The sequence below is a fragment of the Brachionichthys hirsutus genome, chromosome 21, assembly GCF_040956055.1.
Source record: "Brachionichthys hirsutus isolate HB-005 chromosome 21, CSIRO-AGI_Bhir_v1, whole genome shotgun sequence".
Taxonomy (NCBI): Eukaryota; Metazoa; Chordata; class Actinopteri; order Lophiiformes; family Brachionichthyidae; genus Brachionichthys; species Brachionichthys hirsutus.
In genome coordinates, this window is record NC_090917.1 from 3,808,545 (window position 1) to 3,829,008 (window position 20,464).

At 43.1% G+C, this 20,464-nt stretch overlaps 2 protein-coding genes across 2 annotated transcripts; one reads left to right on the forward strand and one right to left on the reverse strand.

Moving 5' to 3' along the window:
• Positions 1 to 760: 760 nt before the first annotated feature.
• Positions 761 to 12,470, reverse strand: nhlrc2 (NHL repeat containing 2). The gene is made up of 12 exons (XM_068754534.1): positions 12,308 to 12,470; positions 11,454 to 11,606; positions 10,167 to 10,216; positions 9,050 to 9,455; positions 8,775 to 8,896; positions 8,531 to 8,660; positions 7,069 to 7,162; positions 6,541 to 6,772; positions 5,002 to 5,124; positions 4,623 to 4,832; positions 4,208 to 4,421; positions 761 to 2,438 (listed from the first exon to the last, which is right to left on the reverse strand). The coding sequence occupies exons 1-12, from the start codon at positions 12,468 to 12,470 to the stop codon at positions 2,176 to 2,178; spliced, it is 2,160 nt and encodes a 719-aa protein (XP_068610635.1). The 3' UTR covers positions 761 to 2,175.
• Positions 12,471 to 12,965: 495 nt separating this feature from the next.
• On the forward strand, positions 12,966 to 20,154 carry dclre1a (DNA cross-link repair 1A (PSO2 homolog, S. cerevisiae)). The gene is made up of 9 exons (XM_068754699.1): positions 12,966 to 13,365; positions 13,586 to 14,920; positions 15,030 to 15,163; positions 16,381 to 16,499; positions 16,771 to 16,914; positions 17,027 to 17,172; positions 18,135 to 18,289; positions 19,256 to 19,397; positions 19,810 to 20,154. Exons 1-9 carry the CDS (start codon positions 12,966 to 12,968, stop codon positions 19,974 to 19,976), a joined length of 2,742 nt encoding a protein of 913 aa, XP_068610800.1. The 3' UTR covers positions 19,977 to 20,154.
• The last annotated feature ends 310 nt before the right edge of the window (positions 20,155 to 20,464 follow it).

The window sequence follows — 20,464 nt, forward strand, 5'->3', positions numbered from 1 at the left end:
GCAGAGTGGAGGGTGAATAAATGATTATGCAATTAAAAGTAAAACTCGAAGAAATGGGATTTCCACCTTCACAAAATCATGCTTATGAATTAAGCTTCCAACATCTTTTCTCAACTCAAATATACCGTTTTTTAATTTCCTCTGTCGAGGAGATAATGTTTCCACAGCATTGATTTGCATACAACAGGAAAGCAACTGAACACTTGGAGCAGATGGGATATAAACAGCAGACTCCGGATGATTTGGCTTTTTTCTTACTTGTAAGATTAGGCTAAAATAGTCCAACTTTGGAGTTCGAGCCTAAGCGAAAGTGCTTATAGGTGCAGTGACATGATGGAGAAACTGAGCTGTCTGAGTTCAGTCTCGCTCGCAAGTTGATTTGAGGTCAATGCGACAGAGGTGGGGCTTATGGGTGTCATAAGAGGAAGATGATAAAAGCCTTTTTCTGTGTGATAAAAGAAGGATGCCTCCATCTGACCACAGAGCTTCTGACCCCCCCGCCTCCTTATTGGCTAAATGTTAACATGCCTGAAGTGAGCCCAGTCACTTTCATTGTTCAGCTGCATGACTCCCAATGCCTAAAAACCAAAGACAAGGACAACATGTGAAGGAATTACAAAGAGGCATTCACTGTCCTGGAAGTGACTAAGGGGCGCCAAGATGACATAACAGACATATTATTCTACAATGTATTAATGGAATTTTCTTAACGCTAATCAGATTCTCAAAAGATAGAAATATTTAGAGCTGGAATACAAGAGAATTTGCAAAATATTTTATTAGCTTCCTTTAGTACATTTTAGAAACAGACATATCAACAAGGACATGTGCTGAAGATCCAGTACAGTAAGAAATCATAGGAGGAATTCAGCCACTCAAGCTCATTAGCGTTTATTAAAATATGGCACAGCTCAGAAACAACTGGCAAAGCATTCACAGATCATTTGGAATAAATAAGCTGTGGGAATAAATGTCTCCCTTTGCAGGAATATATCATCATTGCCTTGGAAACAGTTTTAAAAAAGTCTCACAGCGCACAACTCTGCATTTCCAAGGCACTTAACGGCGAGTGTCCTGATTCAAAGATCACCCACATAATCGCATTATTTGACAAGCAGCAGTATGTCAGCGTCATCAGTTCCCTGGAGGCTGCTTCTCCTCAGTCAAAACAGGCACATCATTCATTGTCAAGATAAGAATGAAGTCGGACCCAAAAGAGGTCTTTGTGCTACAAAAATAACCAGCTAGACGTGAAGTTGACTTTGTAAACAACTCGAGACAATGCGATCTGTGGTGGAACACGTTGGACAAATATTCACGGAAGCTTTGTTCACCTGAAGGCACCATCCCAACTCGCTGAGTGGACAATAAAGCCACATAGAAATGCATAATTCATGTGAATTCTAGACCTCGGCACCCCCAGTATATTCATGATCTATGCTTTGAATGTCAGGAGAAAGGGGAGCAAATTGTTTGTTAGATGTACCGCAATGCAAAAAATAAAATTGGACATCTAAAACCAAATTCTTGATGTTGCGATCATCTGTCACAATTTCATGAGACCAGGCTGCACATAAATATAACAAAAAATCCAGTTATGTTCTGCGTTTTCTTTTCCCCCCATGAGACTCACATTTCTTTTAAACTCTTTGCAATTGCAGCAACAAATATTTACACAAGACAAGAAGTGTGAGCAGAATAATGCTTTCAGAGACTCATTTTGCAGTTTGTTCTTTTTTAGTTTTAGTTTGTTCCCTTTCTTAATAATCGTCAGGAGATACTGGCCATGAAATAATGTTAGCGCTGAAAAGCAGTATTCTCTGCGAATGAATCAATAATCAGCTCCATTGTTTTTTCAAATGTTAAATTATTGATTCTTATGTCTAATTTGTTGTTCTCAAAATATATTTGCATTCCATGCATTAGTTTGGTTTATTTGGTTTATGAATGAGACCAATTTTTAATTTATACAAAAAAAACTGTCAAAGATTGGATTAAAACTCCCCCTAAACTCGCGCTTGTATTAACTAGACTTTCACCAACACTGACAGACATGAATTTATATACATTATATTTTCTTCTTCCTGAATCATGAACAAAAAAAAGGCGCTGGAGTTAGCTTTACATTAAAGAATACAGAAAGTGTTGATTCATGGCCAACTCAGGTAAGAGGCTTCAGAAGGTGTGAGCCAACGCCACGGTGACCTCCCCCTGTCCAGGACTGGCACTCGTGCGAAGAGGCTGGGTGAAGGAGGCGGCCTTCATCATGCAGGCTTTACCCGTTTCCACACAGTAGTACACCCACACACTCAAAGTGAGGCTTGGATTGATGTCCAACTCCTTTATAACAGCAGGAAGCTTGGTCGTGATGGACAGGGGCGCTGACAGATCCATGATGTCACCTGTTACCACGGGACTTTCTAGTAGCTCTTCGTACCCTGTGAAGAGAAAACAGAAAGTGAGTCTAGCTAAAAAAATATTAAGTCACAAACAAGAACCTTCAGCCTATAGTCATGCTCATTTGCAATGTTTCATGGCGATCCATCTGAAACCGAAATAACTATTTTACTCGGGACAAATTGGTGGAGTAACAACATTAAGGTCTCCAGACACGCAATCGGATCTTGTGCAAAATCCTTCTCAATCTTTAAGTTTGGATTCTAATAATTCAAAATGCACCAAAGGACACAAGCATCCGAGTGAAACTGTTTACGTAGTGCGTAAAGTTAAGGCTCAGCATGACGGAGCAAGTCTTAGCATTCCACATCGATTCCTCTGCAATATTATCCAAGACCTCAAACGAACCCCGTAAATCAGATGGAGTCAAGGTGAGGACATTGATACCGATACCACAGGGGGGGTATTTTTAGAAACGAGTACACATCGAAAAAGGAACGAGCGCTGAAAGATTAATGAAAGTCGAAATGAACTTGAATTGTGAGAAAATATTATGCCAGACGGAGCATCAAATCCATGCCAGCGGTAATTAATGAGGCCGATGGCGAACACAAAGTCCCAGGAAAGCTTTTATTCCCACAAGGAGACAAAAAAAAAACAGAAAACAATTTAAATCGAGCACGCACTGATAACTTGATCAATCAGAATTCCTGCCTCCTGCTCTGATCTGATCAGCGCAAGTCCCGACGCTATAAGAGGACAGCCTGGTAGCTCAGTATGTGAACGAAGCCATGTCATCTTATCAGAATGTTCTAAAAATAGCCTGCTGATACCACTGACTGCACGCCCCCGTCGCCTGGAATAATGGACACACATTTGTTCCTTTTTGAATGGACGGACCATCATCCACATATCTCAAATCTATTAATGCTCAAGTGTCAGTCTGCCTTTGATTAAAAATATGAGAACATTTAATGAAGCCTTTTGAATAGAACCGAGCAGCATCATCTATTCTGCACATTAAACTGTCCGTACCCATGTACAAACCGAACAGGTGCTTTAAAAGACTCCGAGGCTGATAGAAATATTCGTCATATCCGGCAGCGCGAGAACATGTTTCTTGAATAGTGAAAATGAAGGTCAAGCGTCATCCACTGCCATCATGTTTTTGAAAGCCTCACGGATCACAGACGAAAATAAAATTGAGTAGGAGAGTTTGAGTGACTCACATTCAGAACAGAATAATAATTAATGCTAAAGGCAAATATAGCTTGCAAGAATACAGGTTAAAATGTGACTTTTGTTTTTTTTTCCACTTTTCAAAAACTTCCAGACTTCAATTTATGTAAATTCTGAATGTTCGCTAAATCTCCACAGCGAACAGCAGCAGGTCTGTGGAACGTTGGGTTTCTCCACATGTTGAGCGCAACATAAGCATTACTGGTCAGTATCTGGAAGAGTTCATGCAAACAAAACGTGAGTAAAATGTTCAAAGTAAAAACTGCCCTGCTTTCCTCAGCCTTTGTGAGAATGGCCACGATGCCTTTGACGGGTGTGAAGCCAAATGCACTTAGAGAATAAACATTTGCATGCAATCATCCTAATGACTGAACATTGCGCTCCTCTGGGGGGGGGGGGGGTCGTCTGGCCTGCTAACGCCTCCGGATCCCCCAGGAGGAGCTGGGAAGCGTTGCTGGGAAGAGAGAGAGAGACATCTGGAATACTCCATTTTTAGCCTGCTGCCACTGGAACCCGACCCCGAAATTAGAGTTAAGAAAAAGGATGGATGGATGGTTGATCTGTGCCTCACCTTCCGCAGAGAGAGCCCAGCAGCTCGGGGCCTCTTCGGTCAGTTTGGTTCCTTCTGGAAGTGTCAACGTGAGCGACATGATTAGAGTCTGGCCTGCGGAGACTGCCACTGGTGGCATTTCTATCTTGGAAGCTGATTTAGGCAGCGTCGGGGCTTTAGCAAGACCCCGAGGCTTAGAAGGTGCAGAGTCCGTGCAGTCCTTCGAGATGGGGAACTGGAAGAGACAGAAAATCCAAAGTTTGATAAAAGGAGAACACTTGTAAGGCTCAGGATGTGCCGTCTTTGCAACCTCTTCTCTTGTCCCAAACATTCTAATACAAAAATCCTTTAAAATAGGTTAAAGACACTCATGGAGAAAATGTAAAAGGAAGGTTTAAGTGAGCTCTTTTCCTTCACTTTAACACACAGGTCTCACCAATGAGACCGTCTTGGAGGCGAGGTCTAACACTTTGACTTGGTGGTTGTTGGTATCAGCCACGTAGAGAAGCTTGCTGCCGTCTCCAACACAGATTCCTCCAGGCTCATTGAAGCAGGGTTTATCCAAGTCAGGGCCCAGAGTATCTCCAGCCACTCCGGTCCCTGCTAATGTGCTACACTGCTTTGTCTTTGGATCCACCACCTTGATCTGGGAACAATCACACAAGTATATCAACATTAATCAAACAAAATGAAAAATCAGATGAGAGCAAAAGAAGAACTTTGCATATCCACTCATCTTATTATGACAAAAAGAAGCATCAGATGTTAGATCTATTACACCTTTGGCCTACAGGCTTGTGACATGCAAAGGTTACCTTGTGATTGTAGGAGTCGGCCACATAGAGCAGGCTTTGTTCAGGAGCCCAGGCAACACCGAGAGGATGCTGCAGCTTGGCGTCGACTCCTTTCCCATCTACATCTCCAAAAGCAAAAAGGTTCTGGTTCAAAAGACAGAAAAGTTTCAAAGATCAAACAAAAAAATACACAAATGGCCAAACTGAAACTTCTCTGTCTCGAGCGGCAGTGTGAATCAAAGAGCAAAGAAACTTTTTAACAAAGATAAAATGCAAACGGAAACTTCTCCCATACCCTGTAAATGATCAGTCCTCAATTGAAGAGCACTCAAACTAAGAAGGCAACATTGGCTTCATTATGTAAAATGGGTGCTGAATAATTCATAGAGTGGATATGCCACATTCGTAAGAAACTGCAGCATATACGGTCTTTTAAACTGTATTATTAATTCTGAAAATAGCTGGATGAGTCACCCTTGAGATGTTTTGAGGAGAAATATGATAAAATGAATGATACATGTCAACAAAGGACTTAACATGGGGGAAAATATTATAGCGAATTATGTTGAAAGGATTAAAAAAGACAATTGTTGAAGGTGCCAAAGACAATAAAGAAGTTATTAAAAAACCCTAAGTGTTAATGTTTCAGACCAACAATAAATGCAAATAAAAATCAATCAACTTCTTAATGAGAAAATTAAAAAGCAATTAAAAAGAGACTTGCGCTTGAAAAATATGAAAGAAGCTACAGAATGATTAAAAAAATATTGTGTTTCTTTGTCTCAATTAAATATGTCAACTATCTATGAAGATATTTATTTATATACGGTATATATTTATTAACCATTTTTTTAATGACTTACCACCATGATTAACATGGACAGTATGCCACTCAATTTAATAATTCATCCTAATTCCCACTTGCGTCTTTGTGCTTTAGGGCTCCTGGGGCATTTCGACAACTGTGGCAGGATAAAGAAATTCAAATTGGAGCAGAATGACTGCAGGACATGAAAGTAGAGCCAGAAATTGTTTTCCAGCTTCGGCAAAAAAAACAAAACAGGAGGGGCTGTGTTTATTTACGGCTTCATAAAATCAATAGTTGGTATCCATGGAGAAACAGGACTAGAAACCAAACGCCTGCGACTAATCCAAAGCTTTGTGCAATGCTTTTTTTTAATTTCTTTATAATTTGTTATTGTCTTGTGACAGGAAGTTTGGAGGATCTGCAGGTTACATAGTGCTTTTGCTGTCCATGAATGGTGGCAGATCATATTATCATTAAAAGTAGTGCATGTGAGATTATAAATCTTTTTTTATATTCTGCTTTGGGACTTTTTGCATTTAATATTATTAGATTAAAAAAAACCTTCCTATTACAGAATCTCTAAATCGGACATAATATAAGGCTGATTTAAAAAAAAAAACAGTTTGTGAACCTAAAAAAAGGGGGAAATATTTTTTAAGCTAATTAACATTCAATTTCTGCTTGTAATCAATAGTTGGTGGGTTTGAAAATGTAATACACCACCTGAGCGGCATATAATATTGCTCATTCACCATTGGGTCTCTCTCTCCACCGACCAACGACTTGACGCCTCCATCTTTCAACGCCAGCGTGCGAATGCTGCTGCTTTCACTGTCAGCCACGTAAAGGCAGCTCCAAGGCTCCTCTGGGGCCAGAGTCAGGCCGGAGGGCTGAGCAAAGCCAGCCTTGTGGGGGTAGGAGTTGTTTCGGTTCTCCTCGCTGCCGCTGCCGGCCCATCGGATGCATGTCCCCGCCTTGATTTCGCTGTATGTGATATAAAATAGAGCGACAAAACCCTTAAGTGTTGATGTGGACATGTCGAGTTTAACTAAAGCAGGAAATAGGAGTTCTTTAGTATTACAGATGTTTATTTAATTGATATGAAACCTACGTTACTTCCCCAGTGTGGTTTCTTTCAATATGCTAATATATCATTATTATCTAATGATTATCCCTGACCTCCTGTGAAACGGCCAGAAACGGAAACAAATAACAAGTCACGAGAGGTTTTTATTTCCTTCAAATTCTATTCTTTTGAATGCCACATTCCTAACACTCACCTCTCTTTTGGCAGTTTCCCATCTGCTAGGAACAAAGCCCAAATCTGGTGAGACCCTGCCATGGCTATCCACAGCACGTTATCATCAACTCCACCTGAAAACAACCGCAGACACACAACAGAAACATGTAAATAAATGCATATTGTTTGAAATACTGAGTCACTTCTTTTGACTTTCTACCCTCGGTGGAATCCAGATGTGAGGCTAATATTTGTCCTGCAGGTAAAAGGTTCTTCAGGTGCGTAGGAACTAGGAAGAGCAATTGTCTTATAACCCATGACTTTTACATGATTAAAAACACTATCTAGTGGCCTGATGATTTTATAAAGCTGTGATCTCATTGTCGAGTGTCAGAAAAGCAGCCTTGTGACAGCAGCCCGTTTGATAAAGGCCATATGCCAACTCAGGTGTGCTCAGCAGAGGCAACGTTGTCATAATGATGGATACATACACAGCATCTGTTGTATTTTTAATGTGGCACAGAGCTCCGTCTTTCTTTATCACATCTGATGGGCTGTCAAGGGTGTTTGAACGCTGCACCTGACTCCCTTCCATCACTGTTAATGCAGCGTGCCACAGTTCAAAAGGTGCAAGGCCCCTCGCTCTTAATTATTCATGCACATGGTGAATGACTCATGAATATGCAATGGCTGCTTAGATCTATTCTCAGAGGACAATTTTAGTAGCGTTAAATCTACTGATTCCACATCCTCAGCCCGTGTGTGGGCCAGCAGGTTGAGTCAGCGATCAACCTGTGCAGAAAATGTGATGAAGACTGATTACCTCTTCTGTGTATGTTGTTTGCAATGACAAAGCGGGAAAACAGAATTACACAGAAAATTCACATGATTGTAATGAACTGCTGCCTGAAATGTGTGATTTCAGAGAGCACAAAAAAGGACAGTACATCACACACTTTTAAATTTCATTTAAATTACGTCTCTAACATTTATCATCTGCCGTGTGGAAGACAGAATAGACCCAGAACTCACGGAAGGGATGTAAAATCCCATCTAGCCTGTGGATGCCTCAGGATCCCACCCATGGAGGTGTTGAAATTAGTCGCGGGGGGGGGGGGGGGATGTCTGGAGAAGCGGGATAAACCTGCTACCACCACGACCTAAACCCGACTAAGCAGCAGATTAAAGGTTTTAAAATACTCCACCCTGGAGACCGATGTGCATCTGTGCACACACAATGCAATTGGGTTGCATTCACACGAAGGTAAACTATTCATGTAATTTTAAAACGCATGTCACGAACAACCCCTTGGAGGGTGCGATCACACCTGAATCCCAACTCTGTCTTTTTGTCAGGGATGAGATAAATTCATTTCCTGTTCACAGACTTTCTCTCCAGCGGGTGGGGGCTGACTTCTCTCGCAGGGTTCATTGATCATATGGGTGCAGAAAGAAACAATCAGCCCGATCGAGGGTAGCGAGCGCGGCATCACAAGACTCACCGGCAGAGCCGAGGGTCACATCCCATGGCGAGCTGATAGGCTGCTGAGGCCCGGCGGCTCCGCCATCTTTGTCGGTGCCTTGAGTGCCTACTCCAGCTAGCGTGCTGACTCTCCCTTCTATCAGGTCGATCTGATAAATGAAAAAAAAAAACCACATCAACAAAAAGACCAGGCAGGAATAAACAAAGAAACACCGAAGAAGAAACAAAAATAATCCATTTTGAGAGCTTGATTAGAAGACTACCTTTCGGATCAGGTGGTTTTCTGTGTCAGCCACGTACACAGTGTCCCCTTTGATGGCCACGCCCTGAGGGGAGTTGAAAGAAGCTTTGTCCAAGTCGCCATCTTCTCTCCCGCTTTCAGGCCCTGAGTCACAATCGAGAAATCAAACAACAGTTTGACACCTCTCTACCAAAAAAATAAAAAAATCGAGCTGACAAATGAAGTACTCTATTAAACTGTGACACCTTCAGGCCCCACCGAACACACCCAGATGTCCATGCATTTTCTGCTTCTTACCTCCTACGATGTGCAACACCTGCCCAGTCGATGATACAACCAGAATTCGGTGATGCCCGGTGTCGGCTATGGCCAGTTTCTTCTTGCTGTTGTCTACAGCAACCTTCCCGGGAAAGGACAGGATGCTGGGTGGCAGGGAGTCCCGGTACAGCCTGATCCCCACGGCGTGCGGCTTCAGCAGACCCCGCTCCCCGTAGAAACGGAGGGTGGCGGCGGCAAAAAGCTCCAGCCTCTCGCGGTGACCTTCACCCACCAGGGAGAAGAGCAGGTTGCCACGAGGGCCCACCAAGACCAGCGTCGGCCAGCAGGACACCTCCAGGTCATGCCAGAGGCAGGCCTCGCCGTCGTTCACGACTGGGTGGCGAATATCATAGCGGAGCACGGCGCTCCGGACGTTGTTCACCACCTTTGAAGTGTAGGAGACAGACATGGACAAATGAGAGAAGTGGATTCATAAATCAGATTCAGAATCAATGACACATTTCATTCAAAATGAAGTTTATTTTTTAAATTAATCAACAATAACAAGTTGAGTCCATGTTGACATGGAACACGGCACGTATTGAAAAAAATGCATCAAATCCTCACAGTGAATGATCTGCATACTCGCCTCACTAATACACGTCTTATTGATCGGCTAATCCGTGATTCAACAAGTGAAAGGCAGAGCCTTGGAGAGAGGCCAATTGCCTGTTTGGCTCCTAAAAACACTGGCAAATGAGTCGGGAAAGCACCGTGTGTATCAAGAACATTATTTGCCAGAGGCAGCAGTAGGAGTTTAAAGATTTTTCTGCTGCTGTGTTATTTTGTGCTGCACTGAAAAACAGTTTCATAAAGAAAAAGCGAAAGATCAACTGCATCAGTAGGAGTTTGTCTAAAGTTTTGGGTATGAAACTGATAACAAAAAAAAACAAAACGAGTGTGGTGAGGATAATTCTGACAAATGTGTCCCACATTTGAGCATATTGGTGCTTCGATTGCTTACATGCTTGAGAAAATGGAAGTTTGTGCTGACAAATGACAGTTCCCAAAATGACATATGCTATGCTAATTTGCAGTGCAACGAGGAAATAAAGTAGAGCCAGACAAAATGAAGATGAAAAATGAACACACTTACTTTTTCATTGGGGAATTTAGCTGAGTGCACGCCGATGATAACCAATCCATCTGAGCGACGCATCAAACAGAGACACAAAAAAAATGGTTCTGAGGTCTTTGAATTTTACTTCCTTAGATAAAAACACGAGGTAACACTGGTAATTCAAGGAAATTATTATTTTTAAAATCTAAAATACTGTCATATTCTAGAAGGTAGGTAAAAAAAAAAACATACTTGTGGTCATGTGGAAAATAAAATCAGATTCACCGTGTGCTCTCTGTCACACAAAACAGGTGAACGTTTTATTTTTTTTACAGTCATTTAGATTTCACAGATCTTCATTCTCTATAAACGGCACCAGCTGGACATTCCTTTGACGTTAACTCCCATCGTAAAGACATGTCGTTGTGGATTTCGTCCCCCGTGGCCTCTGCCAGGCAGCATAGTACCAGACCGGGACGGCTGGGAGGGCTGGACTGGCTGGCTCGCCTCACACACATCACTGAGCACAGCAGCAAACAGAATGTACCCACAGCAGTGCCAAAGATAAGACAAGTGTGGAAATGTGTGATGGCATTGCGGTGTGCGCTTTCTGTTTCCCGCTTGGCTTGCAGCTGAATTTCAAGTAGCATGACTCCCTTGGCTGACCCCTTTGAAGGGTGAGCGAGGGGGGGGGGGGGGGGCAGTATCTGTTGGACCTGATTGGCATTAACATGGAATGGCTATATAATACAGTGAAAACACTTGGGGTCGAGCGCGGGCTCCTTCCTAACAAACTGTGTGGCCGGAAAATATTTTGAGTTCCCGTCTCGTCGTCACAGCGGTGATAACAGCCCTCGTGCTCGCCACGAAGAGGAGCAGCTACCGCTACTCGGCAACTGGCCTTGCACGTGTTTCAGAAGCGCAGCTTCATGATGAACAACGAGTTGGAATTCTTTCCCCTCAGTAAGAACCTCCCGGGCTACTGTTTCATAACGGGCCCACCGTACCGATGCCTGACTAAAGAATTCAATCAAAACTGCGTTCCAAAATGTGAGTTTTCCATTCAGCCAAGTGCTAAAAAAACAAAAAACAATCTCACTAATCATTTTTCCGAAGATGCTTCTAACATCAGGTTTCAGATCAAACATCAAATAATCAGGGGAGGGGAGGTTTGTATTATTTCCCCCCAAATTGTATAGCAGCGTAACATGGAATAGATAATGGAGTGTAGAATTACGGTTCAAACCGTTATTTAATCCCTTAACCCCAACATGAGTCTCTAGGACTAAGATACACTTGTGTGTTTTGAATCTCAGCTCATACCTTCCACAGAGTGCTTCTCCTCCAGCTGATGCAGGTCGGGCAGTATGTGCATGCAGTTGATGCAGCAGTACGTAAAGAAGTCCAGCAGCACCAGTTTCCCAGCCAGCTCCCTGTTTAAAGACAGCGGTCCCTCCGTGTTCAGCCATTCCAAGCCTAGGGCAAATGGCAGAGAGGGAGATTACGCTGCCGCCTTATTAGATTTCAGATATAACATGTTAAATGATTTCCTTGGGGCTTCTTTGGGAGAGTGCTGAGCTTAAAAAAACCCTCATTGTATTTCATTGTACTATCTGGAGATGCTGCCCATCTCTTGTTGGATCAGGGTTAATGCCATACGTTTAGTTACACAGCGTTTGTCTGTCAGGTCCACTAATCATGGACCGATGCTGTTTAACGCTCAACTGCAGAGCTCCATCTACTGGTGTCTGAAGATAATGCCAACTTGCTGCAGAGTTAAAAACAGAACCCCACTCGTGATGTTGACATGGAATTATCGCTTATTTTATGCAATGGGATAGATTATATTGACAAACGCCTGGAATGACATGACGATTCACGTTTGCAGCAGAAACACAAGCAGCATTGAATAAAAAAACATGAACCGCCGCTAACTAATTTTAATTTGACTTTATCTCGCCATAGTGTGTTTTGTGATTAAGGATAATTGGGAGAGATATCAAATAAGGTGAAATCTAAAGTAAATATTCGCAAAAGAAGGAAAGAAAATTAACACCTGGCTGTCTACACGCATAGTATGCAAACATGTCCAGTCCTGCAAAGATACGCAATGTTTACAAACTGAAGTAGCGCCAGTGCTAATGCTAACGACAACAACTAAAGTACTGGCTGCTAACCTGTCTGGAAATCAGGTATCTTCAGGTCCTCTCTCTCGTCTAACTGTTTCAAATATTGCTGGACAAGATTTTCCTTTTCTTGCTGCGTCGGAGCTTCTTCCAGTCCACATTCCAGCTGACTTTGGATAGGAAATAAGGCAGAGAGGCGACACCGAGACGCCATGTTTTCGAACAGCTGAGTTAGCTACGTAGATTCATCACGTTGATTAATAACGATGATTCGACACAATGTATCCGAGGTAAATTTATTATTACGCAAAATACACATTTCATTTACTCACTTTTAGGTGAAGTAACGACATACGAAATTATTAAAATATTTCTAGAAATGTGCGCAATCTTTATCTTGAAGTTAAAATCACTGGAAAGTGTTGTTGCTGTATTTTGTGTTTACGTCATTCATCCGTGGACTGTGGCGGTAAGCGACAACATGTTTCTGCAAATCCCACAGTACAGTACCTTAAGAAAATACAAGGTTAAATAGAAAGTATTGTACATATTAGTACATATTTCCGCAGTGGTTGATAATATATTGTGATATGCATTGTTCCGACCATCACGTGATGTTATCAAACATCAGTTCTTGTGTAATAACGAAGGTTTTTCCGCAGGTAGCCGGACTACGTTTTTGGGACGCTCGACTTTCTTTCTCTCTTAAATGTCACAAAAGGACGATTCTGAAAATGACATTTGGGAGTATAAACCTCTCGAGAAGAAAAGGAAGCGACTCGAATCCCCGACTGCCTCTAAAAGGAGATGCACCCTCGGGAAAAACTGCAAGAAAGACGCTCGATTTTCGGTCAATTCACTTGACAACAAAGTGAAGACAGATGCGGGGGGTCAGGCTTGTTGTGCTGCTGCTCACACAGAGCAAGCCGGTTCTCCTCTACCCTCGACGTTACCCACTTCACATGACAAAGTGAAGACAGACAGTGATGACGAGGCACCGTCTGGGAGCTTTTGCCCCATGTGTCAGATGCCCTTTTCCATTTTGGTGGTGCAGACTCAAAGCTGGCATGTCGCCGAGTGTCTCGACACCCCCAGGGACACACGTAAAGGTACAGACACATGATTATCCTGATACTAATCGAACTAATAACTCCTAAATGCAACTTGGAAATGATTTACTAACGACGCCGTTAGTTACGGGAATGCCCTTGTGACTTGAACGCAGCATTAGATCCTCCCTGGCTGGACAATAAACCTGTCTGGCCTCTGCTTCGAAGACACATTCGATAAAAAAAAAAAGTTATTTACTCTGTTTGCATGTTCACACAGAATGCCCAGATGGCCTGCGGTGCTCATCCACTCTTCCAAACCATTACAAGAAGTTCAACCACGCAGCCCTTGCCGTAAGCCGAGCCAACGGTGACACCACCCTCCAGAGTCTGTCCCAGCAGGCGGGACCCAGTGGGACGGCAAGCCCCGGTTGTCTCCGAGGTCGGATTGATAATGAGCCAGATGGCTCTAATTTCGGCGATTCCCAGGACGGTCTTCCTGCCTCATCCAGTTGTAGCACGTCGCCTCACGCTGGTACTCCTCCAGCGAAACGCACAAACGGCCTGTTGCTACTGCGCTCGCCTGGTCCAGAGGACTTTAAGAAAGAAAAAGGCTGGTCATCTGTTAGGAAAAAGCAAAAGTCTTCCAGTTCTTCCCAGGAAAGTAGAAAAGAGCTTCCGTCCACTCCTGTCAGGGCAGAGAGCAGAGAACGAGCACGTGAAGACGTGCTCAAAACGGAACCCTCCCCTCAAAGCGATGAGTCTATATCCTATTCTCCTCTGTCTGAGATCCCTGCAGAAACCAAAGTTGCAAATAGCAAAATTAAAAAAGCCCTTTTCGATAATGATACCCCCGACAGTGAGGCTGAAGGGTCAAAGTTGCTGTTCAGTGATGGTTTTTCAAGTGAAGATGAGCTAATTGAAGTTGCAGATAATCTGGAAACCAATAATTCCTTAAGCACCCAGCTGTATTCACTTGCCTCAGCGCCACCCACTAATCAGCTGTCTGCCACTGCAGTTGCTGAAGACCCCACATGTGACGAAGGCAGGTCTGTCTGCACCATCAGTCCATGTAAGAGCAGCATTCAGTCGCCACAAAGTACGGTTTTAGAGTGCCTGAGAGAAACGCTTCAAAGCCCGGATAGACGGAGCTTCAACGACTGCAGTATCGAATCAGAGCAATGTAACACGACGTCTCCTCGGGTACCTTCATCTCAAACCTCCACAGTCGGAAGGTCTCAAACCATGCCAGCTCAGAGGGGCCAGAGCAACACAGGTCGGGCTTCCTGTCTGAAGCAGACGGACATCGGGGTGTTCTTTGGCCTCAAACCGCTGAAGGAAAAGGAGAACGAGACCGAGAGCGGATCGAGTCAACTCGACACCGCAGCAACATTTGGTAAAAGCTCGAGAAGGCTAAGACAGCCAAGGACGGAGAGGCCAATGAAAGGTAATGTTGATGCCACGGCGGGAACCTCTCAGGGCTCTGCGGGTAACCGTGATGCATCAGATGTAGAGAAAGGAAGGACCAAAGCGTGGCGTGGAAGAAGAAGGTGGAACGGAGCGAATGCTGATGGAACAGAGTTGCCGCGTTGTCCCTTCTACAAGAAGATTCCAGGTGGGATTTAAACATTCAAAGTTTCATTTTAAAGGGCTATTATTTAGTTGTTGTTGTTTTTTATTTGAGATACTTTGTAATACTAATGATCTAATACTATATTGCTCAGGTACAAAGTTTGCCGTTGATGCCTTTCAGTACGGTGAGATTGTGGCCGTCACGGCCTACTTCCTCACGCATTTCCACTCAGACCACTACGGAGGGTTGACCAAGAATTCCACGTTTCCGATCTACTGTAACAAAGTGAGTAAAGTTTTTAAACGATACTTGAATATGAAGAACTGGGGTATGACTCAAGTGTGCACTATGTTGAGCTAGATCACTATTTGAAGGGGATCGACTATATTATGCTTTTATGGCTTGATCTGTGGCAGAGAAAATATATATATATATATATATATATATATAATTATTTTCTTTATATAAAACAGTTACACATGACGGGTTTTCACCTGGCCTTAAAACTGCATCCACACTCAAACCCCTTCAGGAGAAGAGAGGAACATCAGTGGTTTTTCTATAGAAAATATATGATATTCTTTCCTCAAAATAGTCTTTGAATACTCGAATATAAATAAAGGGTGCCAAAACCCCCCCCCCCCCCCTTTTTTTTCTCAGATATGCAATTTGTGCCCCATTAAAAGGCTTCTTGACTCTTCTCTTCCACAGGATTCGTATAGAGAAAATGTCTGATCCACTTGTTATCTCAACGCGCCGCATCGCCTGCACTGTAATGAGGAATAAAGCTTGCACTAGGCAGCAGCCAAGAATACCAATTTATACCAGCTGCTCTTGAAGTTGATTGAACATCGAAGACCTTTGTGGCCTTCCTGACAGCCGTCATTTTTTTAAACATCACTGTGTAAATGCGGCAAACAGATTTTTGCGAGTGACGTAAACAATAAATCGATTGCATTTTATGCACCTGAACAAGTAGAGATGTTTAATTTAGATTTTTAAGCTTCGATATACATGTATGTGTTGCGGGTTTTTACTTTTTACTGCCTGCGATATTTAAGAACATGCCTCCATAAAGTATTTAGATTAAAATACATGGATGAAAGAGGCTGACAAGCGATTGCGTTCTCTGGTGAAATGGGTCATGATTTATCACAGATGAGCATTCACTCTCAGGATCACAACTAAAAACAGACTCGCAAAGACGGATTAGGACGCCACTGGGGTTTGGATTATTTGGTGGGTCATTCTCATTGGGCATTAGGTGGGTCACAGCCCAGAAAAGTTGGAATATTTGATTAAGTCAAGATTTGGTAGGCTCCTCTCTTTTAAAAATATACTGATATTCAAAATGTTGTCTTTTAGACGTCGTGAGGAGTCGGGGCTCCTACTTGTAATCTGTATTTTTAACTTGATTTTAAATATTCAGATGTACTATTTGTTTTCCTTTTCGTAAAAACCGCATCTTCGCGTGTATCGACCGGTGACTGTCTCCTGGTCAGATTACAGGTAACCTGGTGAAGAGCAAACTAAGGGTGGCGGAGCAGTACATCCACATCCTTCCCATGAACACTCGGGTCACTGTGGAGGGGGTCACGGTGATCCTCCTGGATGCCAACCAGTGAGTCATTAATATCGGTTTCTTAATGGTCGATCAGCCGCTGAAGATGTGGTTTGCAGCAGTTTGTTATGGAATGCAGCGTCGTAGTCAGCTCGGGTAGCGTCTCCCTTGATAAATGGGGAGGGTTGCGGCAGAAATGGCATCCGACGTAAAAGCTTTGCCTGAATTTTTCTTCCCAAGTTTTCTCTCATTTATTAAAATTTAGGCAACAACATAAAATATATATTCCTGAATGCTCCCTTTTACAATAGTGCCGGTCTTTTTCTCTCAGCTGTCCAGGAGCTGCCATGCTTTTGTTCTTCTTGCCCGATGGGCAGACTGTTCTCCACACCGGAGATTTCCGAGCCGATCCTTCCATGGAGACCTACCCAGAGTTACTCGGCTGCAAGGTGCAGACGCTCTACCTCGACACCACGTCAGTAAACCTCAGCATCTCCTTCCTTTTACCTATAGAAGGCATGAAGAAAACTATTCTTGTCCGTATTGGCTCAAAGGTAAGCGGTTTAATGTTAGCCCTCTCTGTCTAGTTACTGCAGCCCAGAGTACACGTTCCCCAAACAGCAGGAGGCCATCAACTTTGCGGCCAGCACAGCATTTGAATTGGTGACGCTCAACCCACGTACACTCGTTGTGTGTGGGTCCTATTCTGTGGGAAAAGAGAAGGTCTTTCTGGGTGAGTGTTTAATGGATTTGCCACATCTGCGTGGCCATGGGGGGGTCCGTGTGACATCAAGTTTTGTCATGACAGAGCAAACCAAGCTTGGTCTACAATAAAGTATTACCTCTACCAATAAAAGATGGGTTAAGGATACAAAAATTGCAGTAATTTAGATGAGGAGAGACGTGGTTTTGTACTCATGGGCGACGCCCCTCAAAAATATTGTAGGATTTTCGATGGATCCTCCAGTTTTTAACGATGAGTGTTTTTGCTTTGTCCATATCTATTTAGATATTTAAAAGGGTAGCCATTTAGTAGCCAGAATATTTGTATTTCAAATAAAAGGGACTATTGTACTATTTTTTTCAACAAGGACAAACAGTATTTTCTCAACTCTGGTATTCCAATTATGTCATCTCATTATGGCCATCGAATTCAGACCCCTATTAATATAATCAACGCAAAGCGTTGGGCACGAAAGTGCTTCAAACCCGACTAAGAAGATTTCACACATCGCTGCCCGGCCTTTGCTTCCCCATGAAGGTCGTGTTAAATTATGTTGTGCATTGAAATGGAGGCGGTGAGCATAATGGCAGCATTCCGTACGTGTTGTCATAATTGGACGCAAAACAGTTCCCCGTTATGTGAATAATGGTCCGTCACGCAACATTCAAACAAGATGCATTCAATCGGATAAGTGCAGCATCAAATTACAAAGGGGAGGGGCAGAAACACAGAGCGGATTCGACAGCTTTGTTCTCATTATACCACAAGAGTCTGTGTTCTTAAACACGCTCATTTTAAGGTAGAGAACCTCATGAAATATTGTTTCGCTGTATCAGTTAAGGATGGAGCACCATGTTTTGTCCATTAAAAACGTGAAAGTGGGGTTTTTTGGGGGGGAGGGGCTACATGGAACTCCAAACTGCCACTGCGTACTGTTGTAGTTGCCAAAATTTGCTCTACTTCTTTCGCAGCACTAGCGGAGATCCTGCGGTCCAAAGTGTGCCTCTCCAGAGACAAATTTAACACCATGTGCTGCCTCGAATCCGAACAAATCAGACGATGTGTAAGCACTGACTGGAAGGCAGCCCGGGTCCACGTGCTGCCCATGATGCAGCTCACTTTCAAAGTAGGTGGAGAAACCTGGAGATTTCAGAATACACTTATTGTACGGGCATCATGGTGGCGCAGTAAGTAGCACTGTTGCCTCACTGCAAGAAGGTCTTTGGCTTGATTCTACCTGGGCCTTTCTGTGTGGAGTTTGCATGTTCTTCCCGTTTCTGCATGGGTTCTCTCCGGGTTTTCCGGCCTCCTCCCACCAAAATAAACCATGCATCTTTATGATGACAGTAAACAGCTAAAGTCTTTGTATGAGTTCGACAATTTAATAATTTGCTAGTGACTACAATGAAAGTCACTAGGACTTTTTAGCGGAGCGGTCGCTTCATTTTGTCCTACGAACGTATCTTCCATTCTGCGTAGCATTGATTCATTTGCAAGCGCAGAGGGCAGGAGTTAAAAATCATAATTAGAAAATGCTAATGGTGTTGACCAAGCACATCCTCTTTCAAAAATGAATAACTCATTTAAATTTGCCATCTGTGGAACTGCTGATAAGTCCCAGAGTTGGTAAACTTCAAGCAACATTAAGCATGGAAAGCGGGCTCGGGGGGGGGGGGGGGGGGGTTGGAGTGGAGAAAAGTCTGTTTGGGTTTGTCCTCCAATGCCGAGACTTTGAGTGTCGAAATTAGTTCATGGTTAAAACTGTAGAAAACCATATTATGAGTCTGCATTCCCTTTATAATCCATCGGCACATTCTTATATCTGCATCGAAAAGATTGAAAACTTTTGTCTTGTGTGTGTGAGATTTGCTCTGTGGAAAATGGAACCAAGGAGGCTTAAGGGTTTAGAGCAAGAATCTGCATCTCCGTATATGGATTCCTTGTGCTGGCAAGTTAAAAGTCAAAAAAGAAATCTGCAAAGTTGCAGGAACATGACGCAGCTGTCCGGACATTAATGGAAGACTTGATATAAACGTACGTTAAAAGATTGTGCTCAGTTTGTTTCTCCCTGCCACCTTCCTCTGCTCTTCAGAAACTGCAGGATCACCTGACTCGCTTCTCCAGCCAGTATGATCGGCTGGTGGCCTTCAAACCCACAGGATGGACCTTCAGCCAGCAGGTGGAATCAGTGCAGGACATTCAGCCTGAGATCAGTGGCAACATTTCGATTTTCGGTAGGCATCATCACCTCAAGGAGGCATTGGTTGGTCTGTTAGCAGGATTGATATGAATGCAGTTTGAATCCTGTTTTTGTGTTGGCGACGCATTCGGGGGGCGTGTCCCGTCTCTCGCCCGTAGCCAGCTGGGATTGGCTCCAACAACACATGTGACCAGAAATGATGCCCTTAAATCATACATGTTAATATAGTGATAACACAAAATATAGACCTTTTTTTGCATTTTACTTCTTGAAGGTCTTCCCTATCTGAAATGTATCTCTGTCAGTCCTTTCTTTCTCTCCTTTAGTTTATTGTAAAGTGAGATAATTATCCAACCTTTACAATAAACATAGCACGCCTGTCCAGGCTTAGAAGTCGGAATCATGACAATCATGTCGTTCCGTTTTCTTTCTTTTTTTGTCGACAGGAATCCCATACAGCGAGCACAGCAGCTTCCTGGAGATGAAGCGCTTTGTCCAGTGGCTGCAGCCTCTGAAGATCATTCCTACTGTCAACAATGGCAGCTGGGACGGCAGGAAGGCCATGGAGAAATGCTTTAGTGAGTGGCTGATGGAAGCCAAAGCCAAACGATAACTTGAACTAATGCTGCTTATTTCATCATTTTTACTGATGTTGTGTAACCAGGATCAAAGGTTGAACATGTATCCTCGCTACGCGTTTTTTATCTGTTCTTCAGCTGCTTTTATACGGAACTCTACTGCCCCGTGTGGCTTCTCCCATTTCAGTGTAATACAGGCGCTGCTTTGGAATTGCACACTTTCTTGATGATCTGTCTTATTTTAATGTCTGAAAAAAGTTTTAAATTATAATAAAAGTATTTCTAACACTTTTCAGTGTTATTTATTTGTCATGTCAAGAAGACTTGCTGTAAGGTGCGTCGCATTATTTCCTTAAAAATATTACAAGTTGCTCAAAGAAGTGATGCATTGTGCATGGGGGCAAAAAATAGACTTGTCTTGAAGAATGAACTATTGGAGACAAGCGATACAATAAACCTGTTTGACAACAACAGTTTAAAAATATCCTCAATTTAAGCCCCTGGCTGCCTCTCCAGGTTTATC